General features: G+C 44.7%; 1 protein-coding gene across 3 annotated transcripts in view; it reads left to right on the forward strand.

Annotated features, from left to right (window-relative positions):
* Positions 1 to 24,834, forward strand: part of TMEM131L (transmembrane 131 like) — a 553,379-nt gene that overhangs the window by 332,262 nt on the left and 196,283 nt on the right. For all 3 annotated transcript variants that reach the window (XM_085641690.1, XM_085641691.1, XM_085641692.1), the window contains one exon: positions 7,779 to 7,842. In XM_085641690.1, coding sequence (XP_085497816.1) covers positions 7,779 to 7,842 — 64 coding nt within the window. The remainder of the gene's footprint in view (positions 1 to 7,778; positions 7,843 to 24,834) is intronic.

A 24,834-nucleotide genomic window follows, 5' to 3' on the forward strand; every position in this document is an offset into this window, starting at 1 on the left:
ACTTCATTCTCAAAGTAGAACCGGAGTGTCTTCAACATGGCACTTTCTGATAGAGTTGAAAAGAAATTGGACTCCGGGCTGCCAAGTCTTTGTCTCTGGCAATCTGCATTGCTAATGTGATCTGCCTCCTTGTTGGATATATACATACCTTGTGGAATTGACAAAACCTACAGTGATCATGGACCACATAAAAAACAGTTTTCAAACCTGGTCATTGATGGCTTGGATGCACCCACAGAAGTACAGCCTAGGTTCAGTGGACATTGTGGCATGATCCATGGGCACCACTGTCTTGCTGTACCAGAGGTGCCAGTGAAACTGTTGGCTGTAGTCCAGGTTCTCTAGGGATGCCCATCCCATACTCATGGACATGCACTTTGATAGTGAGCAGCTGTTGGGTGAGAAAGCAGGACTGTTCCCAGTACTGCTTCAAAATATTTTGAGATACAGCTCACGTGCAGTGCCTTACATCTCCAGTGCAGCAATTCCACCACCAATATAGAAAGCTTCATGGCCACTCCAGGCCAGTTCAATCCCAGCTGAAAAATCCTTCTCAACATTGCTAGGCATCCCATCCTCCCCCACACCCCCTCCCCTCCCCCCATAGCTGTACCATTCCTTTTGCAACAGTAGTGAATCAAGGAGATGACACCAAAAACAAGTGCAGTCTACCATCTTCTGCTGTCCTTTCTGCCTCATGAGCCCCTCTGACTTCACCCTCACCCTTGTCCATTACCTTCCAGCAGAGTGAGGGTCTCCCATTTTGTCTACTTACTGGGAAGCGAGCAGAACAAATTGCTGGGTTATCTAGATAATGCACAAGGGTTTTGATTTCCTTTTTCTGACTGCCCTCTTTTCAGAAGTCCCTACCCCGTTGAGCAAGTGAAAACATGTTGGGTCCTCTAGAAAAAAAAGGTAACCGTATTCTATTCCCTCTACTTCTTGCTCCCCAAGAAGAACAGAGCCCTTAGACTGATCCTGGATCTTCAGATATTATTCAGAAATTTCTGCCTCTGCACCAGGTCCTAGTTCTGCGGGTCTTGCGCCTGCCTGGTCTCAAGACCTTGTGCATCCTGTTGGTGCCTCACATCCGAATGACAGATGAATCCCCTTCACTTGTGTCTGAAGTTTGAGTACTTCCAACATCAACAGAGTCACACAGCTCAGTTGCAGATTTTCCACCCCATCCATGCTGATCTGCACTGTTTGAGGGATCCCTTTTAACATAGTGGGTTGTCCTCATTAGACTGTGTTTCCATCAGGGTGACCTGAAAGCACCGGGGCCTTTGGTGTGCCTCAGTATAGCGATTGCACAGAAATGTTTGATCTGCAAAAGGTCCATCTTGCGGTGAAGGTGTCTCTCCCTTCCATCTTGGGGAGAGCCATTCAGATTTGTTCAGACAATACCTCCACCGGTCCATTACATCAACAGGAAGGGCGAAGTGGGGTAATGGACTCTGTTGGGAGGCTCAGCAATGGGGAATTTTCTTCGTATCTGTTAATCAAGCAGGCACCCTCAGTGTGAGGGCAAATCATCATAGTCCCCTTGTGCTGGAGGTCCACAAGTGAGAGCTGTACCCCATAGTGATAGAGGTACTCTCCAGATTCGGGTTTTACATTGTGGATCTCTTCGCCATGAACTAGGAGTGTTTTCAGTTTTGTTATACACTTCCCTCTCAATGACTCCCTGTAAGATGCCTTCAGGTTTAACTGCTCTCAAGGCCTGCTGTTTACATTTTTGTAGATTGTGCTTCTGTCACAAGTACTGTGGGAGGTGTGGGATGATAGAGCACTGTTGTAATCACCCCAGACTGGTCCTCCGAGGTCCTTTTATGTCAAATTCTTGGCACTCCGCACTTGGCTGTCCCTTCTGCTCCCATGCAGAGCAGACCTGCTGTTGAAGTGGTATGGTCCAGCCAGGCACCCTTACCCCTGAGGCTGCTTGTGCATGATTGAATGGTGCCCTTTAGAATCCCTTTTGTCTTCATGTTTAAGTCACAAACGTCATTTTGGCAGCCAGGAAGCCCACACCAAATCCATCTTTGTTGGTTGCTGGGATAAATTGGTCCAGTAGTACGAGTCAGAAATTCAACCTTAAAGCCCATCTTTCTGACATCTTGTGATTTGCATTATTCCTGTTTCTATATTTCATATCAGTCACTCTTACGCCGTTCATCCCTCCTCCATATCCATCCAAGGAGGAAGAGCGACTTCGTAAACTGTACTCCAGACGTGTGGTGTCTTACTACATATGTTACACTTATCAGGCACAGTGGTTCATTAGCTCTTCGTGACTTTGGTGCAGCTTAGAAAGGCAAGGTGATGACCTGGCCAAGAAACACCCACCCAATAACATTGAACCCACTCCACAGACATCTCCGTAGTCACTTCGGTTGCGGACATCGGGCAGGTGCATATTCTTGTCAAGGACTGCTTCCTCGTGTCTCATGCATGCAACAACATTCATTTTGCTCATGCTGTGTTGCCAGACTTCCTTGGTTAATGGACACTAGTCCATCTTGCATCCCGAGAGGAATTGCTTTAGTACTAACCTGTATGATGAGACATCTGCAGGAAGATTTATCCATCAGAAGAAAAAGTTACTTGGCTTCTGTAAATATGTTTTTTGTGGATGCATAACCTTCCCTCATATTCCTTATTGCCTGTCTTCAAATCTCGACGTATGCAAGCATATATGCTGTATGTGTTGCGGTCATTACTGCCTCGGTTTCTCACCACATTCCTCGCTCTGGTGTATAAAAGTCAAGGAACTGAGGCCAGCACTGCAGTTTGCATCTAATATACTCCGATGCTGTCATGCTTGGTGGTGGAGTTGCAACTAGGTGGCACTGCTGAAATGTTTTCTGAACCAGTATTAAAACAGGAGAGAACATTAATTCATAAGGTAGCTGCTGGAAGGTTCTGTATATCCCTGAAATATTGTTACAAAAGGTAAGTATTTTATTTGTTGTTTGCAAGCAAGTCACTCTAGCCAGTTTGTCCAGATAAAAAGTAGGTAACTTCAGTCCATCTGTTCCGTTCACCTGGAGAAAACAATCTTAGCCATGAGAGTTGCATCAAGGGATAAGTTAGGTTTAAATGTATTCATGCACATTTCTGTTACTAACTAGATAGCATTTTTCAGTTTAAATTGATTTTCAGTTATACTGTCCTGTGTGACTGGCATTTCTACAGCTCATTAACTAGTAGATTTTTATCAGGGCTAACATTTTGCTTTAATTAACATTACAGAATAAAACTTGCATGATAATACGAGTTAAAAAAAATGGCCACATGACTGGATTAAAAGTAGCCTGGCTGATGAGGTGTGATACCCCAAAACCAGTCCCAGGATGCTTCTTTTCCGGTCCAGGAAGGACCTTTCTTGGCAGTTCGGTCTGGACTGTTCCCATGGGGAGCAGGGTCAAGACTGATTTGCATATGGCTGGGTCTAAACTGGAATGGCATGGGGGACAAATAAACGATAGATTTAGGCCCAGATCTCTGTACTGGGGGTAAATGTTGAGAATGTTCAGCATTCCGTCCATTATCTTTGTGTTGCTAGAGATACAAGGGCAACCTGCTCTAAAACAGCGTAAACCGTGTATTGGTTAGCTATAATAGACATAGGTATTCTCTAGGCTAATACTAAAATTCGAAGTAGTTTGGTACAGAATACACTGTTTGCTGCAAACGGTGGAATAGGATTGGTATAGATAGGTTTATTTTAAACTTGCAAGTTTGAGAAAACCCTCAGCACTACTCTCAATAGGTGAACTCGTATTGCTATGAGATATAAGCAAGCATAATGCTTTTTAATGTAAGCATAATTCACAAATACGATTTACTACGTGAAGCAAAAAAGGTATTCCTTTCACCCTATATTACTGAACGGATTAGGAAAACTAATCCCAAGGAAAAACCTGAAATTTGTGCAAACTCCCAATTACACAGTATTATCTACTTACTGGGTACACAAATGTAACCAGAAAAGCCGGAATAAGCACATATGTAAATATTTTAGTAATGATTTAGCCATTTAGAAACACATCCATCACCCCACTAGTTACAGTTATCATATACCCATCATCAAATATGTTTGCTGTGTATCATTTTTTTCAATGCATTTTTGCCCACTCCCTTACTTTAAGAAGAGACATTTGTGAAAGTAGAGGACAACATAGGGCAAGAGCACGTACGGAGATGCATATAGGAGTCAACCTGGTAAATGAACCTTAGGATGTGCCCGTCTAGCGGCAGGCTAAGTCTGCCAGTACGGCGCTGGTAGAGGGGCAGCACAAGCCAGCCTCTTCTCTCCCACAAGTATGCTCAAGTCTGTAGGGAGTTACTCACTTACAGCATCTAATCTGCTCTTTCAGTGTTTGTACAGTCTTCTCCTTTACCTGCACTGGGATTGTAGGTCACCTTTTCAAGAGTATTATTATTTTTATGCACATCAGAAAGGGACGTGGATGGTGAATGTGGATAGTTCCTTTACGTCTCAAAGTTGTCAGTCTATATATTTCCTGTAAAGGAATGAATCGCTAATCATTTTACTTCTTTCATCCTGCTTTTCATTCCTTAGGAGAAGTTTTATTTTCCTAAATCACAACTACAGAGCATCATCTTGGTTTTCTTGTTTGCCGTGCAACAGGACTAGGAGGGGTATTCCATCAATGTTACTTTTGTGCAACCAGTTGCACGCTTGTAAGGATATCTTGACTAATTTGCAGTAGATTTCCCTTCCTAGTGTTTGTATTCATTTGGAACCCGTCAGTTAAGTAGTGCAATAGTGCCTCTCAAATGTACTCAGTCGAGTTGTTAATCTCATTCTAATCTGTTTTGTAGCTCGTAGTGGTATTTCACTATCTGTGTGATCTTTTAACAGTGATTGTATTGTCAGTAAGCTCAGGATCATGAGTGTCCTTTCTCCACATGTTCTGGAGCTGCCCGACACTCCGGACCTATTGGACTGCGATACAGACCACATTACTCGAGGTGACAGGAATCACTGATACCAACACATGGGAAGCTAGTGCGTTAGGCATAATAAAATGTCAGAAACACAACAGAGTAGAGACACAATTAGCGTCCCTAGCCCTCTTTCTGGCCAAGCGAAGTATAGCCATGCACTGGAGGACTCCAGCGGGACCCCCGCTGGCGGCCTGAGGGGAGCAGTTAGTAAATGGGGGGCATCAGAGGAGGAAGCACTGAGACTTGAAGTCCGGGGCACCCCGAAAGCGCCACATCTATGCAGTGGGTGACCCTATTACACGCCTTCAAACAAGAGGTGACAAATGCACCATGCACACAGACTACTCCATCCTCCTCGCAAATCACACGTGAGGAGATGCGCCCCAATGACGCGCAGAGCAACCCGACAATGACAGCTAGCCTGCCGAGCGCGGACGCCAGACAAATATGAATATCAAACTTTGTGCCCATCCCAGACACTCCCTCCTGATCCCAGCCCATAATGCCTAGATACTGAATCCCACCACAAAGCTCGCCTACCTCCAGTACAAAGCAGATCCTCTTATACAGTGTATCCCAGTTGAATTTATCCCCGTTAAACGTTACATCCCCCATTGTGACACACTATGAAGGGTCATCTAATACCATTATAGCTGATAAGTACCGCAAATGAAGTACACAATGTAGACAAATGCTCTTACTATCATAACGCACCCTTTCTTTATTATTTTTTTAAGCATGAGGTGTAACAGTACATTAACAACTGTTGATATTGTTAGAAGTTGATACGGTAATACGCTGAATTGCATATACAAATGCTACTGTGCACTTTTAACAGTCAATTACAGTGTCTGTAGTCTGTATACAACAATGCTAATAAAAAGAATTTACCAAAAAATCCATATCAGAAGACTTAAAATGTGTACATTAATTGAAACAACATAAAAAAATTTGTATGGCTATCCCGCCCATTATTGCTTAGGGCATCATTGTCTAGAAGTCTGTTTTTTAAAACGTGAAAATCCTGTATGCAACATTTTAAAGGGTGTTGCTCCTTATATTCATGACCCTTTCAATTAACCAGCTAAATATGTCCATAGTGTACCTCATTTTTGAGCCTAAATTCTTGTGAGGGATTCGTCTTTCCTGTGTCTAGTTGGGGAAAAATAGGTCATGTTTTTATTAGATGGTTAAAGTAGGGTTTCTTCTCCAGATTCCTGTTTCTCTGTATTTCTAAAAGGACTTCTCCGATCCCTCACAGGAGGCTCTATATTAAATAGTCTTTTATGCACCTGAACTTTAGCGTTCCTGATGGTTCAGTTTTGGATAATTCACCATGAGTAAGAGGTATTCTATTCAGAATCAGCTCTTCCTAAATCCATGCTTGCTTAGGGACAAAGCAGTAGATTGTGGCAACATTCCAAGTTATGGTATTTGTTCAATTTTACTTATTGGATCTGTGAGATAGAATTAGTGCATATCCAATTGCAACTCCCATAAAAAGTTATTTCGGTATAGGGCAGGTGACAATCTTTGCAAATATAAGATTATCCCACTTGTTGTCTTAGTCTTAAAGTGAGTTTTTGACAGAATATTCTGTTGCAGCAGGACGCCTCAAATTGAAAGTTGACACAAGTACATGTTTCTCATTTTGGCACAAATTCAACTCTAGTGCCTTTTTCAGTTCATAGCAGCAGTTGCAGAAAAGTTGATGTCAAACTTTCACTACCATCTCAATGTGATTTCTAGCAAGGGTGTGATTTGTAACTGTAAAGAGAATTCCAACTGCTGTACAGTGGTTCTAGAAAGTTTAGAGTTTGCAGAGTACTTGCAGCTTTCTATGGCCCCAAATGCTCATTCAGGCAAGACTGTTTGCTCTCTCAGCTCTCACCTACCTAGTTGGATCAGGAGTCAAACCTTCCTGAAGAGTTTGTTCCCTTCTAACCAATACTCATTTCATTTGAGGAGAGTTCTCTTCACGTTGAACATTGTCATTGTATTCTTTGTACACTTAATTGTAGGTGAAAATATTAATGGCCACAAAGGGGTTGTCACCAGGCCCCAAGATTGAAGATGCTAATGGCAACTGAAAGTTGTACCACTGTTTATTTTTTGAATGAACAGGCTTGTCAACACCCACTCTTCTAAAACATTCACAAAAGTCCTGTCACATTCATAATGGGCCATTTCCAACCAAAGTGCAGTCTATTTGTCAAAAGTCTAACATATGGGTGCTCCTATGTACGCCAGAGTCCAATTCCGGTTGTTTGCAATATAGCTCTCTAATTGCCATGGAAACAAGATATTTTAAGGGATGATTCTTTTATTAAATGTTCAGAAACCCCATTTATCCTGTGCGAGTACTGATTCATAAAAATATCTCCAGTTTTTAGAGTCTTGTAGCCACAGAATGCACACCACCTCTTGTCGCTCTTGTCCCCCTAGCATTTGAAAAATTAAAAACCTTAACCCTTAAAACCAGTATTTTGTCCCAACATTGAAAAGCTTTCACTTCAGCTTAAAACTCTTGAGCTTTGTAATTGGTTAGTCTAGCTGCACTCCAATACAGAAGAAATTAAAACTGCTTGTAAGTCATGCTGATTTAATTAGAAAATAAGTAATTATGTTGCTAATATTTTATTGACGAATATGCATTCTTTGCTGCTCTCTGAATATGGCAAAAATTTTCAGTACCATTTTGATATAGATTATGAGGAATAATCATTTGGTTCTCTCCTGTACCCTAGCTTGGTCTGCTTTCTGGATGTTGCTGTAAGGTTGAACTGTGTTATTTCTTGTTTTAGGCAGGACATTTTGAAGCCATAGCACAGTGTGGAAGGCATTCCTACTTTGAAAAATCAGATGCTGGTAAGATTATTTTATTTGTGATGGTCTGCAACCTGCATGCCTCAAAATCCCTCCGCTGGTTTGAAATAACGGGTGAATGAAGGATGCATGTTATGAAACAGTGGTTCTAATTGTCGAGCTATTTAGTCTTTCCTCACAATCTCACTTTCTACCGAGTACTGGGCAATCCATCACCTGAAAAGTTGCAAGTGCAAGCTTATAGTATTCGCTTGAAGCTTTTTTATCAGTCTTAAAGTCAAATTATGTTAAATATTTTATTGGTAAATATTGCATGACCCCCCCCCCCCCCCCCCCCTCCCCCCCCTTGCAGTGTTTTTCATTGCTGGAACACTGATCACTAAATATTTATAAAATGTTCTTAATACAATGTTAAGGTCTAGGAAATGGTTAAACCCCCCTGCAATGTGTGCATAAAGATTGTCTGCATCTGTATTTTTATAGTGGTTGTGTTACCCAAAATAAATATACAGCATATCAGTGGCACACCTAGTTTCTGTAACAGTACCCATTTATATTATAGAAATATTCAAGGTTTGATTGTGAGGTAATTGAGGTGCCCAAAACATTTGGTGATAAATTAATATATGGTTTAGCTATAGAAAATGAGTAGGCGAATCATATAAATGTGTTGATCGTCTAACCATGCTTTTTTCCCCGGTGAACATAATGTCCAAAATGAGTTGGTATGCCTTTCATTAGCTGTTCTAGTGAGGGGGATTAAGCAATAGTAAGAGGCAAAGTAGTGGTGAGTTGTACCTCCTTGAGTAGACGGTCTGTGCTTTTGTATGTATATATACAAGAGCAGCAAGGGTAGGTTCCTTTTCAGCAATCGATTTAGAATTGGTGTTAACTGAGGCACTTAAGTTGTTAGCCTTAAATTGTAACTTGCTTCGGGCTGATGATGTGGACTGTTCCCATGACGATCAGGGTCAAGACTGATTTGCATATGGCTGGGTCCAGCCTGGGGTGGTGAGCAAAAGAACGATGGATTAAACCAAGATCTGCGACGGGGGTAAATGTTTGATTTGTTCAGCTTTCCCTTCTCATTTCAGACAATGAGGAGGGCTGTCTACAAGGGTCTTAAACTGCTTCCAAGGTACAGACTGCCCCAAAGATGCCTTAACAATCCTGTTCTGCCACCGTCTCCTAGGCCACCAGAAACCGACAGTCAACCACTGCCCCAAAGCAAGGGCACATATCCTCTAAGTAAGCCCAAGCTTTCTCAGCCCGGGGCGCCAGTCTGACTCTTTCAGTGCCAAAATCAACTCTGGGAACACTTTTGACGCATGTCTCAATGTCTAGTGACCCTTCTACGATCATTGAGCTGCCAGAACAGCCTGCTATCAGGCAGAGGAAGACTTCATTCATCCTCAGTCTGTGAAGATTTTGGCTTTACCTCCACAACAAGATTCAGACCCATCACCTCTGAAGAAGGGAAGCTCTCCATCAAGGGTTGCTGCATACATTCCCTATACCAAGGAAACGTAGACAGACTAACACTGCCTCAGACCAGGATGTGAGTTCGATCCACAGGACCCATATTACGAGCTTATCTCGACAGATGCTGGGATGATACTTGGCAAGATTACATTGTGGACACTCAGGGTGAGAATGCTTTTGAGGCTGATCCGGCTCAAGGCTTCGCCTCCAGATGACACAACAGCATATTTCATGGTTATTCGGAGAGCAGCAGATCACCACAAGCTGAAACTGCATGTCATTGAGCAAGAAGAGGACTTCCTAGTAGAGACTATAAGAGCGAGCGCTGGATACAGTTTCTGCCTTCTCCTAGGAGCATGACAAAATGGGTGTGGAAAATGATAAAACCAAAGTGGTAGAAAAACAAATAAAAGCCAGCACCTGATGTACTGGTGGATTCCCTAGTAGTGCACACTAATATTCGGACACCCTTTTTCCAGGGAACTGGAGATGCACCACCTCCAGTCAAGGAGAGCCATAAGATCGGTGCAAGAGGGAAAAGAGTTGAAGTGGGAGCAGCAACACAGTGGCTCATAGCAAAGTCTGTGGCCTCCTGTAAAGGTGTGACAGATACCATTATGAGGAAGTGGAGCAAATGGTCAAACATCTCCCTGAGTCTTACCACAAAGGTGGAAGAGACCTGCAGCAAGAAGGAAAGATTGTATCAAAAGCTCGGGTTTTCTGTGCAGACATAGCCTTAAGGTAGATGAACCCCATTGTCCTCCTCATAAGACCTGCCTGGATCCAGGAATCACGAATGTGTCCTGAAGTTCAGTAACATATCATGAATGCCTCCTTTGTTGGTGAACATCTGTTTATCCCAAGCGATGTTGGAGAAAGTAAAGAAGCACATGTATAAAGTGAAAGCTGTGGCGGCACACCAGATCCAAATTAGTCAAACTAGTTTTGGCACCAACAGGTGAGACCATGTGCTAAAACCGCACCAACATCGCAGTGTTCAGGCTTTCAGCAACCTCAAAACTTTTTAGGAGGAACAGACCTCCAAAGTTCTACACAAGAAGAGGCTTTGGAGGGAACAACAAAGGAAAAGGTAGAGGTGGACAATTAAAAGGCACCTCCACTTCTAAGCAGTGACTTACCATCAAGAATACTGCTTGGAGTTTCGCACCCCACCACCAAGCATTACACTCCACTGCTACTCCATGAGTCTGGAGCATCTAAGAAATCTGATAGAGGGGGGTGCAAGCACTTCTCAGCAAGGGTGCTATAGCACATGTTCCTTCACACCAAATCTGGCACGGGGTATGCTCCCTATACTTCCTCATCCCCAAGAAAGACCGCACTTTGCGGCCTATCCTCGACTTGAGGTTGCTAAACCGTTACATATTGTTGAAGCATTTCAAGATGAGCATCCAACAGGCTGACATTTTGCTGCTTTACAGAGAGGATCACATGCCGACCATTGATCTCAAGTGCGCCTATTTTCATATCCCCATCCATCTGGCACATCGTTACCTCGCATTCCAACACTCCCTGTTCAAAGTGTTGCTCTTCAGTGTCACATCTGCACCAAGGGTATTCACAGAATATCTAGTAGTGGTCACAGCACATCTATGCTGCAGCACTCTTCATGAGCACTTGTGCCAAGATAATAGGCTGATGGAAGAGCTGCAGTCATCAACATGGACAGCTGTGTTGTTTCTTTCACAGACTAGGTTTCACGGTCTCACCAAAGTCCTATCCCAGCCCGCAGCAGATGCAACTTTTTTCAGGGGTGGTGGTAAACACAGTAATAAAGCATATCCCAAGCAGGACAGAGTGATGACATTTCAAAGGCTGCTCACTCTTTATCAGACGTTATGCCATCTAACGGCGAGACTGATCCTGAAATTGTTGGGTTTGATGGTGTCATGTGCTGCAGTAGTGCTGTACGCTTGACTGCACATGCATCCACTACAGCAGTGTCTGTCCATTCTAAGGTCTCGAGCAACGGTTCATAGAATATGTCTAGCTTTGTTAGAGCCCAGGCTTCATCCCAATCGCAACTGGTGAAATGAAAAGAATTTGTTACTGGACACATCACTCACAGGGTGAGGAGCACATCTAGACAACCTGACTGTTGTGGGTACCGGAACGCCGCAGAAAATGCAACTCCACGTTTTAGAGCTGACCGTATTAGAATGAGCTTTTTGGGTGTTTTGCACACTGATTCAGTACAAGAAAGTACTAGTTAGAACAGACACGCTGCAATATATTACATCCAATAACAAGGATGCACCCACTCATCTCCTATGTCAGAAATAGCGCATTCGCTATGGCATTGAGCCTGTCTTCATCACATATAGCTCCTAGAGGAGCATCTGCTGGGGTTGGGCATGACTTAACATACTTATTAAGCAGGACTCCTCAACAAGTACACAAGTGATAGATGAGCCCTCCCCCAAGTACATCATCAGTACTTCTGAAGATTTGGTCTCCCACAAGCAATCTGGTTTGCCACAGTAGAAAATGCAAAATGCCCAAACTTTCCCTCTTGGTACCCACACACAGTCCATAGGCAATGCACTATTGGTAAACTGGTCATAAATATTTGCCTATGCTTTCCCTCTACTACTTCGGATCCTTTAAGTAGTGAGGAGGTAGAGACAAATGTCATGACTCTCGTTCTCATCGCTCTGACGTGGGCAAGGCAGCCGTGGTATGTATTGCTATCCTTTAACTCTGCATCATAGTCAGCTGAGAGATCCAAATCTCAAGGAAATGAACATTGCAATTTGACGCCTGAGATTTTAGAGTATGATTATCTCCACCTTCCATAGGAATGTATACTCTGTTTGGGGGAAGCTTGCAGACGGGTCACACAAGCTGGCTGTGCTGCAAAATAGAAAAGATTTGTACATTACTACATAAATAGACACACAACCTCTGCAAGTATTGCTTCATCATAAATAGACACACACAACCTCTGCAAGTATTGCTTCATCATAAATAGACACACACAACCTCTGCAAGTATTGCTTCATCATAAATAGACACACACAACCTGTGCTGCAAAATAGAAAAGATTTGTACGTTACTACATAAATAGACACACGACCTCTGCAAGTATTCCTTAATCATAGACACACAACCTCTGCAAGTATTGCTTAATCATATTATTTGGTAACTTTTACACCTGCAAAAGCCAAGATTGGTGTAAATATGTATTGGGCTTCATTTGGTAGCCGTAGCTTACATGCAAAGCAAGCAAAATAGATCTTTGATTAAGATTTGAGAGGTCAGTGTATTCATGGAAGGTCTTAAGAGTTATTCCTCCAAGGACTTCACTGGTCATGACGTGGGACCTTAACGCAGGTCTCACGAGGTTCATTGAATCTCCATTTGAGCCATCACATACCTGTCAAATACAGTCTCTCTTGTGCACAACAGTATTCCCAGTAGTAGTCACGTCCTTGCTAAGGGTTAGTGAGTTGCAAGCCTCAACAGTGTGTGAGCCTTACATCCTTGTTACCTAGCAAAGGGTTTCTCCCCATTCCATGCCAATCAGATCATTGACTTAACCAATTTTCTTTCCACCCTCTTAAACATGAACAGAGCATTGCATATACTTTGTCAAGATGCCTTGAATATATTTCATTAGCTGCACCACTTCCATTCACACAGGCGAGCAGACATCAGTAAAGCTAATAGGTGCAGTACACCACACATGTGTGGATATTCATGTCTGCGAAGAAGCACAGGTAGACCAAGCCACCATGAAAAACATTGTTCTAAACATTTGTCGGATTGCTCGCAAGCCACCCCTTTAGGAGGAGAGCGATGCTTTCTAGTCTGCGTAAAGCATGTGATCTATAGCTATACATGCTACAAACGTAAAAATGTTACTTTGCTCAACGTTCACAGGTACCCTCCCATCTCACTGGATGTGAGTAAATGTCACATGCTTTACAGTACAATATACTTTCTTTGGCAGTGTAGCTGTACACATTTACTGACCTTCCTTGTTTCACTAATCTTAATTTCGCTCACCTGTTTATTGAGGGAGCATGGGAGGGGTTTGCACAATCTTAGGTGGGGATTTTGTACGACTGAATTGAGGGTTTCAGGAAGGAATCTTGCGTCTCCTCGAAACTAAAACGTACACTTATTAAAAAAAATAACGTGCAACGTCTGCGCCTACCACTAGATGGTAGCAGTGTGCAAAGCATTCAACTGTACAACGCTACAAGCAGATACTTACAAGTTAAGTAATGTTTTTCCCTATTGCCGGAATCCCCAGCTATTTTAAAATGTGATATTTCCGGAATGTGATGTTTCCTGACAAATTACATGAATGGTTTATTTTTACTGCCGACGTGGACTTCCAGGGCAGTCCCATCTACTTTCGGATTTTGCTTTAGGGACACTTACAGTTGCCCCACTGCTTCTAGACCACACAAGTGCATTACCTCATTTGAGGGCAAACTGCATTTAGACATACAAGGCACTCCCTCCATTCGAGTCCAATCCAGATTCTCGACTGTGACTTGGCATGACATTTATTTTAGGGTGGCTTTTCACCATACTTGATTGTATAATGAAAATCAAAACACTTGATAGGATGTCGTTAATATTAGATTTGGTCTCTAATTTGTGCACCTCGCTATTTAAGTTATATTAGTCCTCCCAGTATTTTACCCATCTATTCCTCCTTATGTAGGGCTTCTATTGCTAAGTATTCTGCTTGTGTTTTTAGAAGCATATTATTCCATGCAGAAACAAATTATTCATGGACTATACCCAACCTTTTGGTCCGCATTTGCATATATATATATTTTATCTTGTAACTACGCTAATCATAATCTTGGCAAATAGTTTGGCATTAATGCCAATTCTTATTGTAGGATGGTGAAAGCATTATCTCTGGTCGGTGAACTTCCTACTGAAATCATGTTTACACATTAGTAACAATAGATATGTCAAACACTTTTGACCACCCTTAAGATATTGGGCAGAAAGGGTCTAATGATGCCTTTGCAAGAGAAAATCTACCCGATTGCATTCTCTTAAAATCACTATTACCACACGAGGGACCGGGCAAAGTAGTAGTAGTAGGAGGAAGACGGAAAAGGTCCAACTAAGATGCAACTTCCTAGGTACGCCAAGGTATCAAAAGATATTGAAATAGACTCCTCACTCACTTCATCATGATATGCTTCATCATTGGTGCCTACACACACCCTAGTTGGGTGGTACCCCCAGGCGGACTCAACCGAAATGCTGGGAGTTCCTAGATAAGTTCTTGCTGGATAAGCAGGTATCCAGATAGGCAATAGAACGTTTAAAATACCTCAAGGTATACCCAAAGAATTCCTTTATTTGTAGGGTAACTGGGTAATAGGTAAAATAATGTGTTTATTAAGGGTTCTTCTTCCCATGCACATACTTGAGGCCTAATGCTCTCACCGACGTCAGTCTGAGAAACGGTGACACGTAGATGCACAAGTGGTGTATGATCCTTGACACAAGTGTAACTATAAGACTACACTACGCTTCACACATGCATGACCCGCGAACAATTCAGAATAAGGAATTCTTTCAATAACTGAAGATCAAGTCAGGTGAGAGCATTAGGCCTCATGTATGTGCATGGGATGCATATGAAATACAGGCAGGGGCACAAACACAACATTTAGCCCTGACAAAGGCCCCAGATCCGCAAGGGGCTCATAGCATGGGCTGAAACATGTTGGCAAATACAAACTAGGGTTGACTGAACAATTTGATTCAAGAGCCACCCTAAATAAACACCATTTATTGGTGTGGTTAGGGGCCAGTGATGAAGTATGTCAGGATAACGTGAGTGAGGAGTCTATTTCGATATCTTTGATACCTTGGTGCACTTAGGAAGTTGCATCTTTGTCGGACCTTCTCAGTCTTCCTCCTCCTACTTTACCCAGCCGCTCTTGTATGATAACGTTTTTGTTGTCACCCTTCATCGACGAAACCCATGTCTGTTACTGAGCTATGTTTTATAGAAGCTACAGCATTAGCAATAATTTTAGCTTAAATTGTCTTGAGCACTTAGAAAAGGAAAGTGTAGCAGTTTAAATATATGGAAAGTAATCCCCTTTTTTTCAGAAAGACAAATAATAGAGTTTTACCATTTTTCTGTGATTTCCTAAGGTAACGGTGGTTAATAAAATATATATGTCACAAGACTGGACATTTATTCATAAATTTGTCATAAATTCTGCTTGTCAGGTTATCATACTCAGCAGCTTTAGGATTGGGTATAGTTTCAGTCACTGCTTGGTCTTAGACACCTGCAACGTTGGTAACCCCCAGAATCAATTTGCTTATTTCAAAATAGTTATCCACAAAACAAATTGAAATACACTTGTTTTATCATTAAAGCAATCTCCTTGCCAAACTGGAACCCGGTCTCCAGTTATCATATTTTATTGATTGTACATGGTATTGAAAAGATGTGTTGTATTAGAAGTATTGTTAGACCCAGCGGTTTAGGGCTGGCTGAGATGCATCAAACAAATAAAAGAAGGGAGGTGCCCTAATTCTCAGAAAAGGGACGGGGTAGCTCCAGAAAAACACACACACAGTCCCTGTTCTATACAAAAATTAATATATGGATCATGTGTTGAGAAACAATATAAACAAAATACAGATGAAATGCAGTATTTATTACTTAAATGCAAATGCTAAACAAATTCATGAAGGCAATGTACATACTTAAAGATGCATCAAAGCCAGTCAAACTCCACTGTTCCAAATAGTATGAGTACAATACACTTGTCCGATAACCTGTTCTTACCCTCTGGTAGCTTGGATCCGAGCAGTCAGGCTTATCCTCAAGGCTTGAGTGTAAAGTTTGGCACAACACGCCCACTTGCAAAACACTGCGTTTGAATCAAAAAGATTCCACACCCTATGTATAAAAAACACTTGTCTTTATATTACACATACACGCACTGAATTCAAAATGATACACATTGTATATACACTCTACAGTTACACGCAATTGCCAAACCTCTCGATTGAAATCAAAACACACGTATATACACTTTACAGTTATATGCAGTTGTCTGACTTTCCTATTGCAGAATGGTCAGTCACCAATCTCTGATAATGCCTCATGACCCAGCCCCTCAGTCCCCCAACTATATCAGCCAACGATGCACGTTGCCCTGGCTGACACCCTGTTGACTAGACAGTCGGAACCACCTAACATGGAAAGAAACAGTTACTTAGTTTCTTCCTTCCGGATTAGACCTCCGGGCACCCAACGGCACTTGCACGAGTGCCACATGGCTGCCTCCCCCCCATAGACAAAAGGTTGTGACCCAGGAAGCTTGTCTGCTTCCACGTCTGGAGAAATGTTTTCCCTTCAAGCAGCGGTGTGACCTGTCATGGACCCCTGACAGTCCGCTGCAGATGCCCACAAGTCACAGAAACCCCTCAGGCTTGTCACAGTGCTTTCCACCACAAAGTACCCTGTGGCGTGGGTCCAGGGAGAGGAAGCCAACAAACTCTGACGGAGGCTGCAATGTCAGGCACTGTCATGCTCTCGATCTGGAGGCCGACCACAGTCTCAGTTCAAGTTCCCCCAACACCCCTTGGACACTACACGCTCTGGACACGCTTCCCCTGCACTCCTCGAATTCCTCACGTCCTGGCACCTCAGATGGCTGCTGATTGTTGCACACACACACTCCTCTTGCACAATGAGATGATGGTGTATGTCAGGACGGTCCTTGTCCCAACCACTATCATTTCCACTTGTCTCTGGCGTTCCCCGTCCGATCTTTATGATCTCGTGGAGATGGTGAGAGCCTTTGTGCCCCTGTTATTTCATGTCCAGGAGGTCAGGTCACCCACCCTTGGAAATTACTTCGAGACTCAAGCCATGCAGTTGACACTTAGCTGCAGGCCAGAAACGTCCAGGCAAAATCCATCAAATGATAGTCTCCTTCCTAGAGCACAACAAGTTCCAAGCCACCACAAGTCTGTGGATAGTCCAGTTGCTGTCCCCCCTGCCCTAATGACTCCTCGTGTCGATGTCCCTGTGTTGAACTAGCGTTGTAACCCAAATCCAAAAGTGTCTCTACTTTCGGAGGCCGAAGCCCCAGTAGTTATACCCACCCTTTAAAGACCCGATGGGTTCAAATGGCCACCTTTGAAATGCACAGGCCCTCTCTAAATTTTGTCCTGTCTGCCATCCTGCTCTGGGAGGTTTGATCACAATCTTTAGTGGGGCCAAAACCCTGCCCTTTGGAATGCAGGTATCAATTCCTCCCCCATGTAACCATCCCAGAAAGGCCCTTCAGAGTCAGAGGTCTGCAGTTTCCAGTCAACACCTAATTTGTGGCCCTATAACATGCAAAAGGTTGGAACGGGTGTGGAGGCGCGATTATGATCGGATTTCTAAAGGACGCTATCAAGCAGTTATTAAGGACTACCACAGGGCTATCCAGCCAGAGTGGGCAGCCTACTATGCAGCGCAGATTATGGGCAGTAAGAACCCCGGTAAATGTGTGTTCGAGGCATATGAGCTGCAGATTACACACTATGCATAGATCGCCATCTGGGGTTGGGTCCGGATGTTGGCACTTGTTTTTGTCCTGGAAAGTCTTTGGAAGTCACGAGGTAGGTGACTCCTCCTTAGGATCATAGTGCGCATGGGCATCGGCTCCATCCTCAGATTGTTTTTTTCCGCCATTGTGTTCGGATGTGTTTCTTGCGCTCCAGTTCAGGACAGTTACCGATTCCTGTTTCGACACGCAATCCTTCACCCTTTCAACGGTATTGTCTCAATAGCAAACCCTAATCGTCGCGCATCTCTACAAGTCTATGATTCCGGTCGTCGAAGAAGGCCTTCGGGCCGACCTGAGCCTTGGCATCTGGCTCATGGAAAGGACTCCTTTCAAAAAGTGTCCTCGATGTGGGTCGAAGTTTCCCCACACCGATCTGCATGAGGTGTGTAACCTCTGCCTCTCTCCGGAGCACGAGTCCAGAGACTGCCTAGCTTGTGCCTCTTTCCGCTTGAAGAAGACCATCCGGGATCGATGAGCTCGAAGGACCATGGCTCGCTTGTCGAGTTAGGTCCCTGACGACATCTTCCAAGAGGGCGTCAATGTGCCAGAGGAGCGGGTTGAAGAAGGCCTCATCAGCGCCTCCGAAGCCGATGACTCCGACGTCGAAGAAGTGACTCCGGCTCAACGGGTCACAAGTAGAGATGTTGACCCCTACCCACTCCCTACAGCAACAAAGGCTTCAGTCACACCTTCACCTTTGGGCTCAGGTGCCCACCGACACACTGCTTCCCATGCCCCGCCCTTGGGCCCGGCAAAGAAGCTTATCAAGCCTTCCGGCGACTCGGGCTAGAGTCTGACTGCCACCGGCGCCGAAGCCCAATCATCGGCACCAAAAAAGAAGTCTCACCCATCCTCCGTGCCGACCGCTACTTCCACCCCGAAGCCCTCGGCACCAAGCAGTGACTCCCCAGCACCGAAAAAACACTCGGAGCCGACGAAGAAGCCACTCCCCAAAAGTTCGGACTCACACTCTTCGGAGCTGAAAAAACAATCGACACTGAAGAAGCACACAGAGACTGGTAAACCACATGGCTCAAAACCCAAAACCGCTCCGGAGCCGGCACCGAAAAAGCCCTCGATGTCGACACCGAACACCCAACCTTCTTCAGAAGAGCTTTTTCGACCAGACCCTCAACAAAAAACTCTAACTAAAGACCCTAAAACTGGTCAATTGACTCTGAGTTCCAGAAAAAGACCACTGGACATGCCTGCACCAGCTCCACCACCTAAAAAGAGGGACATAGCCACATCATATCTTAGGGTCCCTTCACCTCCTCCACATCCCCAACCACCTCGTTCTCCTACGCCATCCCCTACACCAGTAGACAATGACGACACATATGATGACACAGGGGACGGTGACAACAACCTGCCACTAGGGGACCCCAGTCCACCAGGTTCCCCTGACCCCTGGGATGACTATAATATGCCTAATGTCCCGCAAGATGACATCTACCCCTCCCCACCAGAAGACACCATGGGTTTTAATCAGCTGATACACCGGGCTGCCCAGTACCACGGGGTCGACCTACATACAGAACCGATCGATTTTTTTAATGGACACTTTTGACACCACCCAAAGGTCCACATCCACTTTACCCATGCTCAATGGGGTTATTAAGCACGCTACAGAAGTATATAAGGACCCTGTCAGGGCTACAGTCATCAATCCTAGAATTGAGAAAAAATACAAAGCTGCCCTTACAGACCCAGCTTACATTAAGGGCCCTGTTCCATTAGACTCCATGGTGGTCTCAAATGCTAGAAAAAGGGCTAATTCGCACACATCAGGTGATGCAGCTCCGCCCGACAGAGTCTAAACTCCTTGACGCCTCTGGCAAAAGAACAGCAACACAGGCAGCTAACACTTGGCACATCGCAAACACTCGGGTCCTGTTAGCCAGATACAATAGGGCTCACTATGATGAGTTGGAGTCCCTACTCCAACACCTCCCAGACAAATACAAACACAAGGCCAACAACCTCGTACAGGAGGATAAAATTATCACCAACATCTCCATCTGGTGCGCTCTCGATGTGGCAGATAAGGCATCCAGAGCAGTAAACACAAGCGTCCTTCTCCGCAGGCATGCATGTCTACGCATTTCCGGTTTCCTGAGGTGCAAAGCTCTATCCTCAATCAACCATTCGACCAACAACCCCTTTTTGGCCCTAATGTTGATGCATCCCTTGAGGATGAAAAAGTACACCGACACAGCCAAATCAATGGGAGCCTTGCAATCGCAAGCTCCCAGACGTTCTTTTCATCGCTCATCCTACAAGGGCAACTCCATGGGATACTCGTCTGATACCCAATCCACCTTCGCCAGAGGTTATCAGAGAGGAGGATACAGAGGCAACAATAACAAGGGAAGAGTCAAGACTAACAACACCCCTCTGCCTCCACCCCTGCCCAATGACTTCCCTCCGCTTCCCTTGGACCATTCCACTCCTGTCGGGGGAAGACTACAACAGTTCCTTCCTGTCTGGACCAACATCACCACAGACAGGTGGGTGCAACAAATAGTGCAATCAGGTTACTGTCTCGAACTTACCTCTACCCCCCAAACATTCCACCCAAACAGCATCGAATGTCAGCAGAACATTTGTCACTCCTGAAACAAGAGGTAATTTCCTTACTACAAAAAAGTGCAATAGAACTAGTTCCCCTGCTTCAACAAAACACGGGAGTTTACTCCCTGTATTTTCTCATACCAAAGAAAGACTGATCTCTGAGACCTATTCTAGACCTCAGGCCACTAAACCTATACATACAATCAGACCATATTCACATGGTCACACTTCAGCAAGTCCTCCCTTTATTTTCACAGTGCGACTTCCTAGCTACCTTAGATCTCAAGGAAGCCTATTTCCATATTCCCATTCACGCAGCTCACAGAAAATATCTCAGGTTTGTAGTGGACGGGCAGCACTATCAATTCAAAGTACTCCCTTTCGCAGTCACAAAAGCACCACGGGTATTCACAAAGTGCCTAGCAGTAGTTGCAGCCCATCTAAGGAGACAACACATTCACGTCTTCCCATACCTCGACAACTGGCTCATAAAAGCCAACTCGTACAACCAGTGTTTTCATCACACTCGCGCAACTATCCAATTACTCCACGACATGGGGTTCACAATAAACCACACCAAGTGTCCTCTGCAACCCTCTCACATGCAACAGTACCTTGGCGCCACAATTATCCCAGTCCAGCCAGGATAGAAAGCATTCTCGCTCTCCTACCCAAATTTCAGCTGCATCACTCTCTTCCAGCTCGAGTGTTCAAGCAGCTCATAGGGATGATGGCCTCTTGCATATTCATAGTGCCTCACGCAAGACTCCAGATGCGTCCCATACAAGAGTGCTTAGCACGCCAATGGAACCGGGCTCAAGGTCAGCTAACAGATCTCGTGTTGGTAGACGGTCGCACACTCATCGCTCACAGTGGTGGAACACCAAAAACCTTTACAAAGGGCGACCGTTCCTAAAGCCAGTTCCTCAAATTGTCATGACCGCGGACGCATCGCTCTCCGGCTGGGGAGCTCACCTATTACATCACACCATGCAGGGCAGGTGGACACCTCAACAAAAGTTATTCCACATCAATCACCTGGAATTACTGGCCATATTCCTAGCCTTAAGCCTTTCAAAAACAGATATCAGGCAAGACTGTCCTAGTCCGCACAGACATGACAGCCATGTACTACATACAGAAACAAGGCGGGGGACACTCTCTGCAGCTCTCTCAGCTAGCACAGAACATATGGAGATGGGCTATACCTCAGAACATTTTTCTCCTAGCCCAACATGTCCCAGGAGTCCAAAACACCATAGCCGATCTGTTAAGTCGTCAAACGCAACACATCCACAAGTTCTTCAACCATTCTTTCGAATGTGGGGGCAACCACAGATAGACCTCTTCGCCACCCACAAACGCCAAATGCCCAAGCTTCGCCGCCAGATACCCACACCCATTGTCCAAAGGCAATGCGATATGGATGAACTGGTCAGGCAGATTTGCGTACGCCTTTCCGCCTCTCCTACTCATACCATTGGTGGTGCGCAAATTACAGCAACACTCACTGACTCTCATTCTAGTTGCTCCAACCTGGGCCAGACAACCGTGGTTCACCACATTGCTGGAACTGTCAGTAGTTCCGCACCAAAGATTACACCTCTCACCACGCCTCTTAACCCAGAACCGTGGAGAGATCAGACACCCGGACCCAGCTCAGCTCAACCTTGCGATCTGGCTCCTGAAATCTTAGAATTCGGTTACCTTAACCTTCCTCCTGACTGTATGAACGTCATTAAGGAACCTAGACGCCCTACCACTAGAGCCTGCTCTGCAGCCAAGTGGAAAAGTTTTGTGATATATTGTCTTAACAATATCAATCCCCTATATGTGTCTATCCAACACATCATAAGCTACCTACTACACCTACAAAGGTGCAACTTAGCCTATACGTCTATTAGTCTACACCTTGCTGCCATAGCAGCATATCTACAAAATAGACAACATTTATCACTATTCAGGGTACCTGCCATCAAAGCCTTTATGAAAGGACTCAAAAGGATAATTCCTCCCAGAGTTCCACCCTCACCTGTGTGGAATTTAAATATCGTTCTCACAAGACTAATGAGACCTCCCTTTGAACCTCTACATAAATGTGAGCTACAATTCTTAACCTGGAAGGTTGCTTTCCTAGTGGCCATAACTTCTCTAAGAAGAGTTAGTGAGCTACAAGCACTAACTATTCAGGAACCATTCTTGCAAATCCATCACAATAAGGTTGTTCTCCGAACTAATCCTAAATTCCTACCTAAAGTCATTTCTCCCTTCCACCTTAATCAGTGGAGTTGCCCGTATTCTTCTCGCAACCACGCACAGTCGCAGAAAGTGTTCTTCATACATTAGATGTTAATAGAGCATTGCTCTATTGCATTGAGAGAACACAACCTTTTCGAAAAACTAAACAACTTTTTGTTTCTTTCTCACCACCACACAAAGGCAATTCAATATCAAAGTCCAGGATAGCCAGATGGATTGTTAAATGCATACAAATTTGCTACCACAAAGCAAAACGTACTTTAACTGTTCCTCCTAGAGCCCACTCTACAAGAAAAATAGGGGCTTCTATGGCATTTTTAGGCAACATTCCATTAGATGACATCTGCAAAGCAGTTACATGGTCTACACCGCACACGTTCACAAAACACTATTGTGTAGATGTTCAATCAAAACAACAAGCTAGTGTGGGCCAAGCTGTACTCAAAACCCGATTTCAGACTACTGCAACAGATAATGGTGGCTGCCGCTAAGGAATGGAACTGCTATACAATCTATGCATAGTGTGTAATCTGCAGCTCATATGCCTCGAACGGAATATGCTACTTACCAGTATGCATCTGTTCTTGGCATGTAGAGCTGCAGATCTACACACGCCCACCCGCCTCCCCGGCTTCCTTTATCTGTTCCAGTATTATCTTATTTAGATACAGCATACAAGGGCATCTTCCGGTTTCTTACAAAGCTCCATCATTTCCCTGCTGGCGAAAAACAACCTGAGGATGGAGCCGATGCCCATGCGCACTATGATCCTAAGGAGGAGTCACCTACCTTGTGGCTTCCAAAGACTTTCCAGGACAAAAACAAGTGCAAACATCCGGACCCAACACCGGATGGCGATCTATGCATAGTGTGTAGATCTACAGCTCTACATGCCAAGAACAGATGCATACTGGTAAGTAGCATGTTTCTTTTAGCATACTGAAAGACCTTAAACGGGCAGGGTTACCTCCTGCGCCCCACATGACATCAGATGAACAATGTGAGGCTCTTGCCACCTACTTTGTGGAAAAGGTGGAGAACATCTAGAACTCTTTACCTCTAGCTGCTCAATCCCTGGGCCCATCCCCTAGTTCCTGCACCAACCACACTCTTGCATCGTTCCCGTTAATATCCCAGGACGAGCTTGGTGTGCTGTGCAGCAAGGTGAAATCAGGCTCTCCTGCTGACCCCCTTAAACCGGAGCTATTTATGAACTCTTTACCCGTGCTTCTGACTCAATTAGGCTAGGTGATTAATATATCCCTATCCAAGGCAGCTGTCCCTAGGACATGGAAGCAAGTAAGGGTGATACCTTTGTTAAAAAAGCCTTCCTTGGATGCAGCCAAACTGGAGAACTTCCGTCCCATATCTCTCTTGCCTTGGGTATCTATGATTGCTAAGACCCATGTCAATTCCATTCTGACAGGCTTTCTGGAAGATAATAACATCTTAGACCATTCTCAGAATGGCTTCCGTCCGGCCCACAGCACGGAGTCCGCCCTCCTAGCAGTGACCGAACATCTGAGGTCCGCACTCGATGAGGGACGTATGTCGGCACTGCTTTTATTAGACCTCAGTGCAGTGTTTGACACTGTCTCCCACCAGATTCTGTTGCAACGGCTCAAGGAAGTGGGGGTTGACGGCACTGCCCTTGACTGGTTTGCCTCCTTCCTTTCTGAGAGGTCCTTTCAGGTGACAGCTCCCCCTTTCTGCTCACAGACTCCTATTATTCATCAAGGGGTGACTCAGGGCTCAGCACCGAGTCCTACGCTGTTTAACCTGTACGTTCAACCTCTTGCAGTGGTGGCTAGGTGCAGAGGCCTGACAATAGTATTGTATGCTGACGATACACAGTTGGTGGTGGCACTCTCGGGTAACTCAGCGCAGTATGCCTCCACATTTCAGAGCGATCTCTCGGCTATTGCGGAATGGATGTCCGCCAACTGTCTGCAGCTCAACGCAAGCAAGATTGAAGTTTTGTTGGTCGGGCGGGATGAAAAACTGGAATGGGCACTGGTGACCCACAACCCTGGGTGTTGCCCCCACCCCCAAGCAGTTGGTAAACAATCTGGGTGTCTGGGTGGATTCGGCTCTCAGATTTCAGGCCCAAACCAAGAAAGTGGCAGGG

This window comes from Triturus cristatus, chromosome 2_2, assembly GCF_964204655.1.
Source record: "Triturus cristatus chromosome 2_2, aTriCri1.1, whole genome shotgun sequence".
Taxonomy (NCBI): Eukaryota; Metazoa; Chordata; class Amphibia; order Caudata; family Salamandridae; genus Triturus; species Triturus cristatus.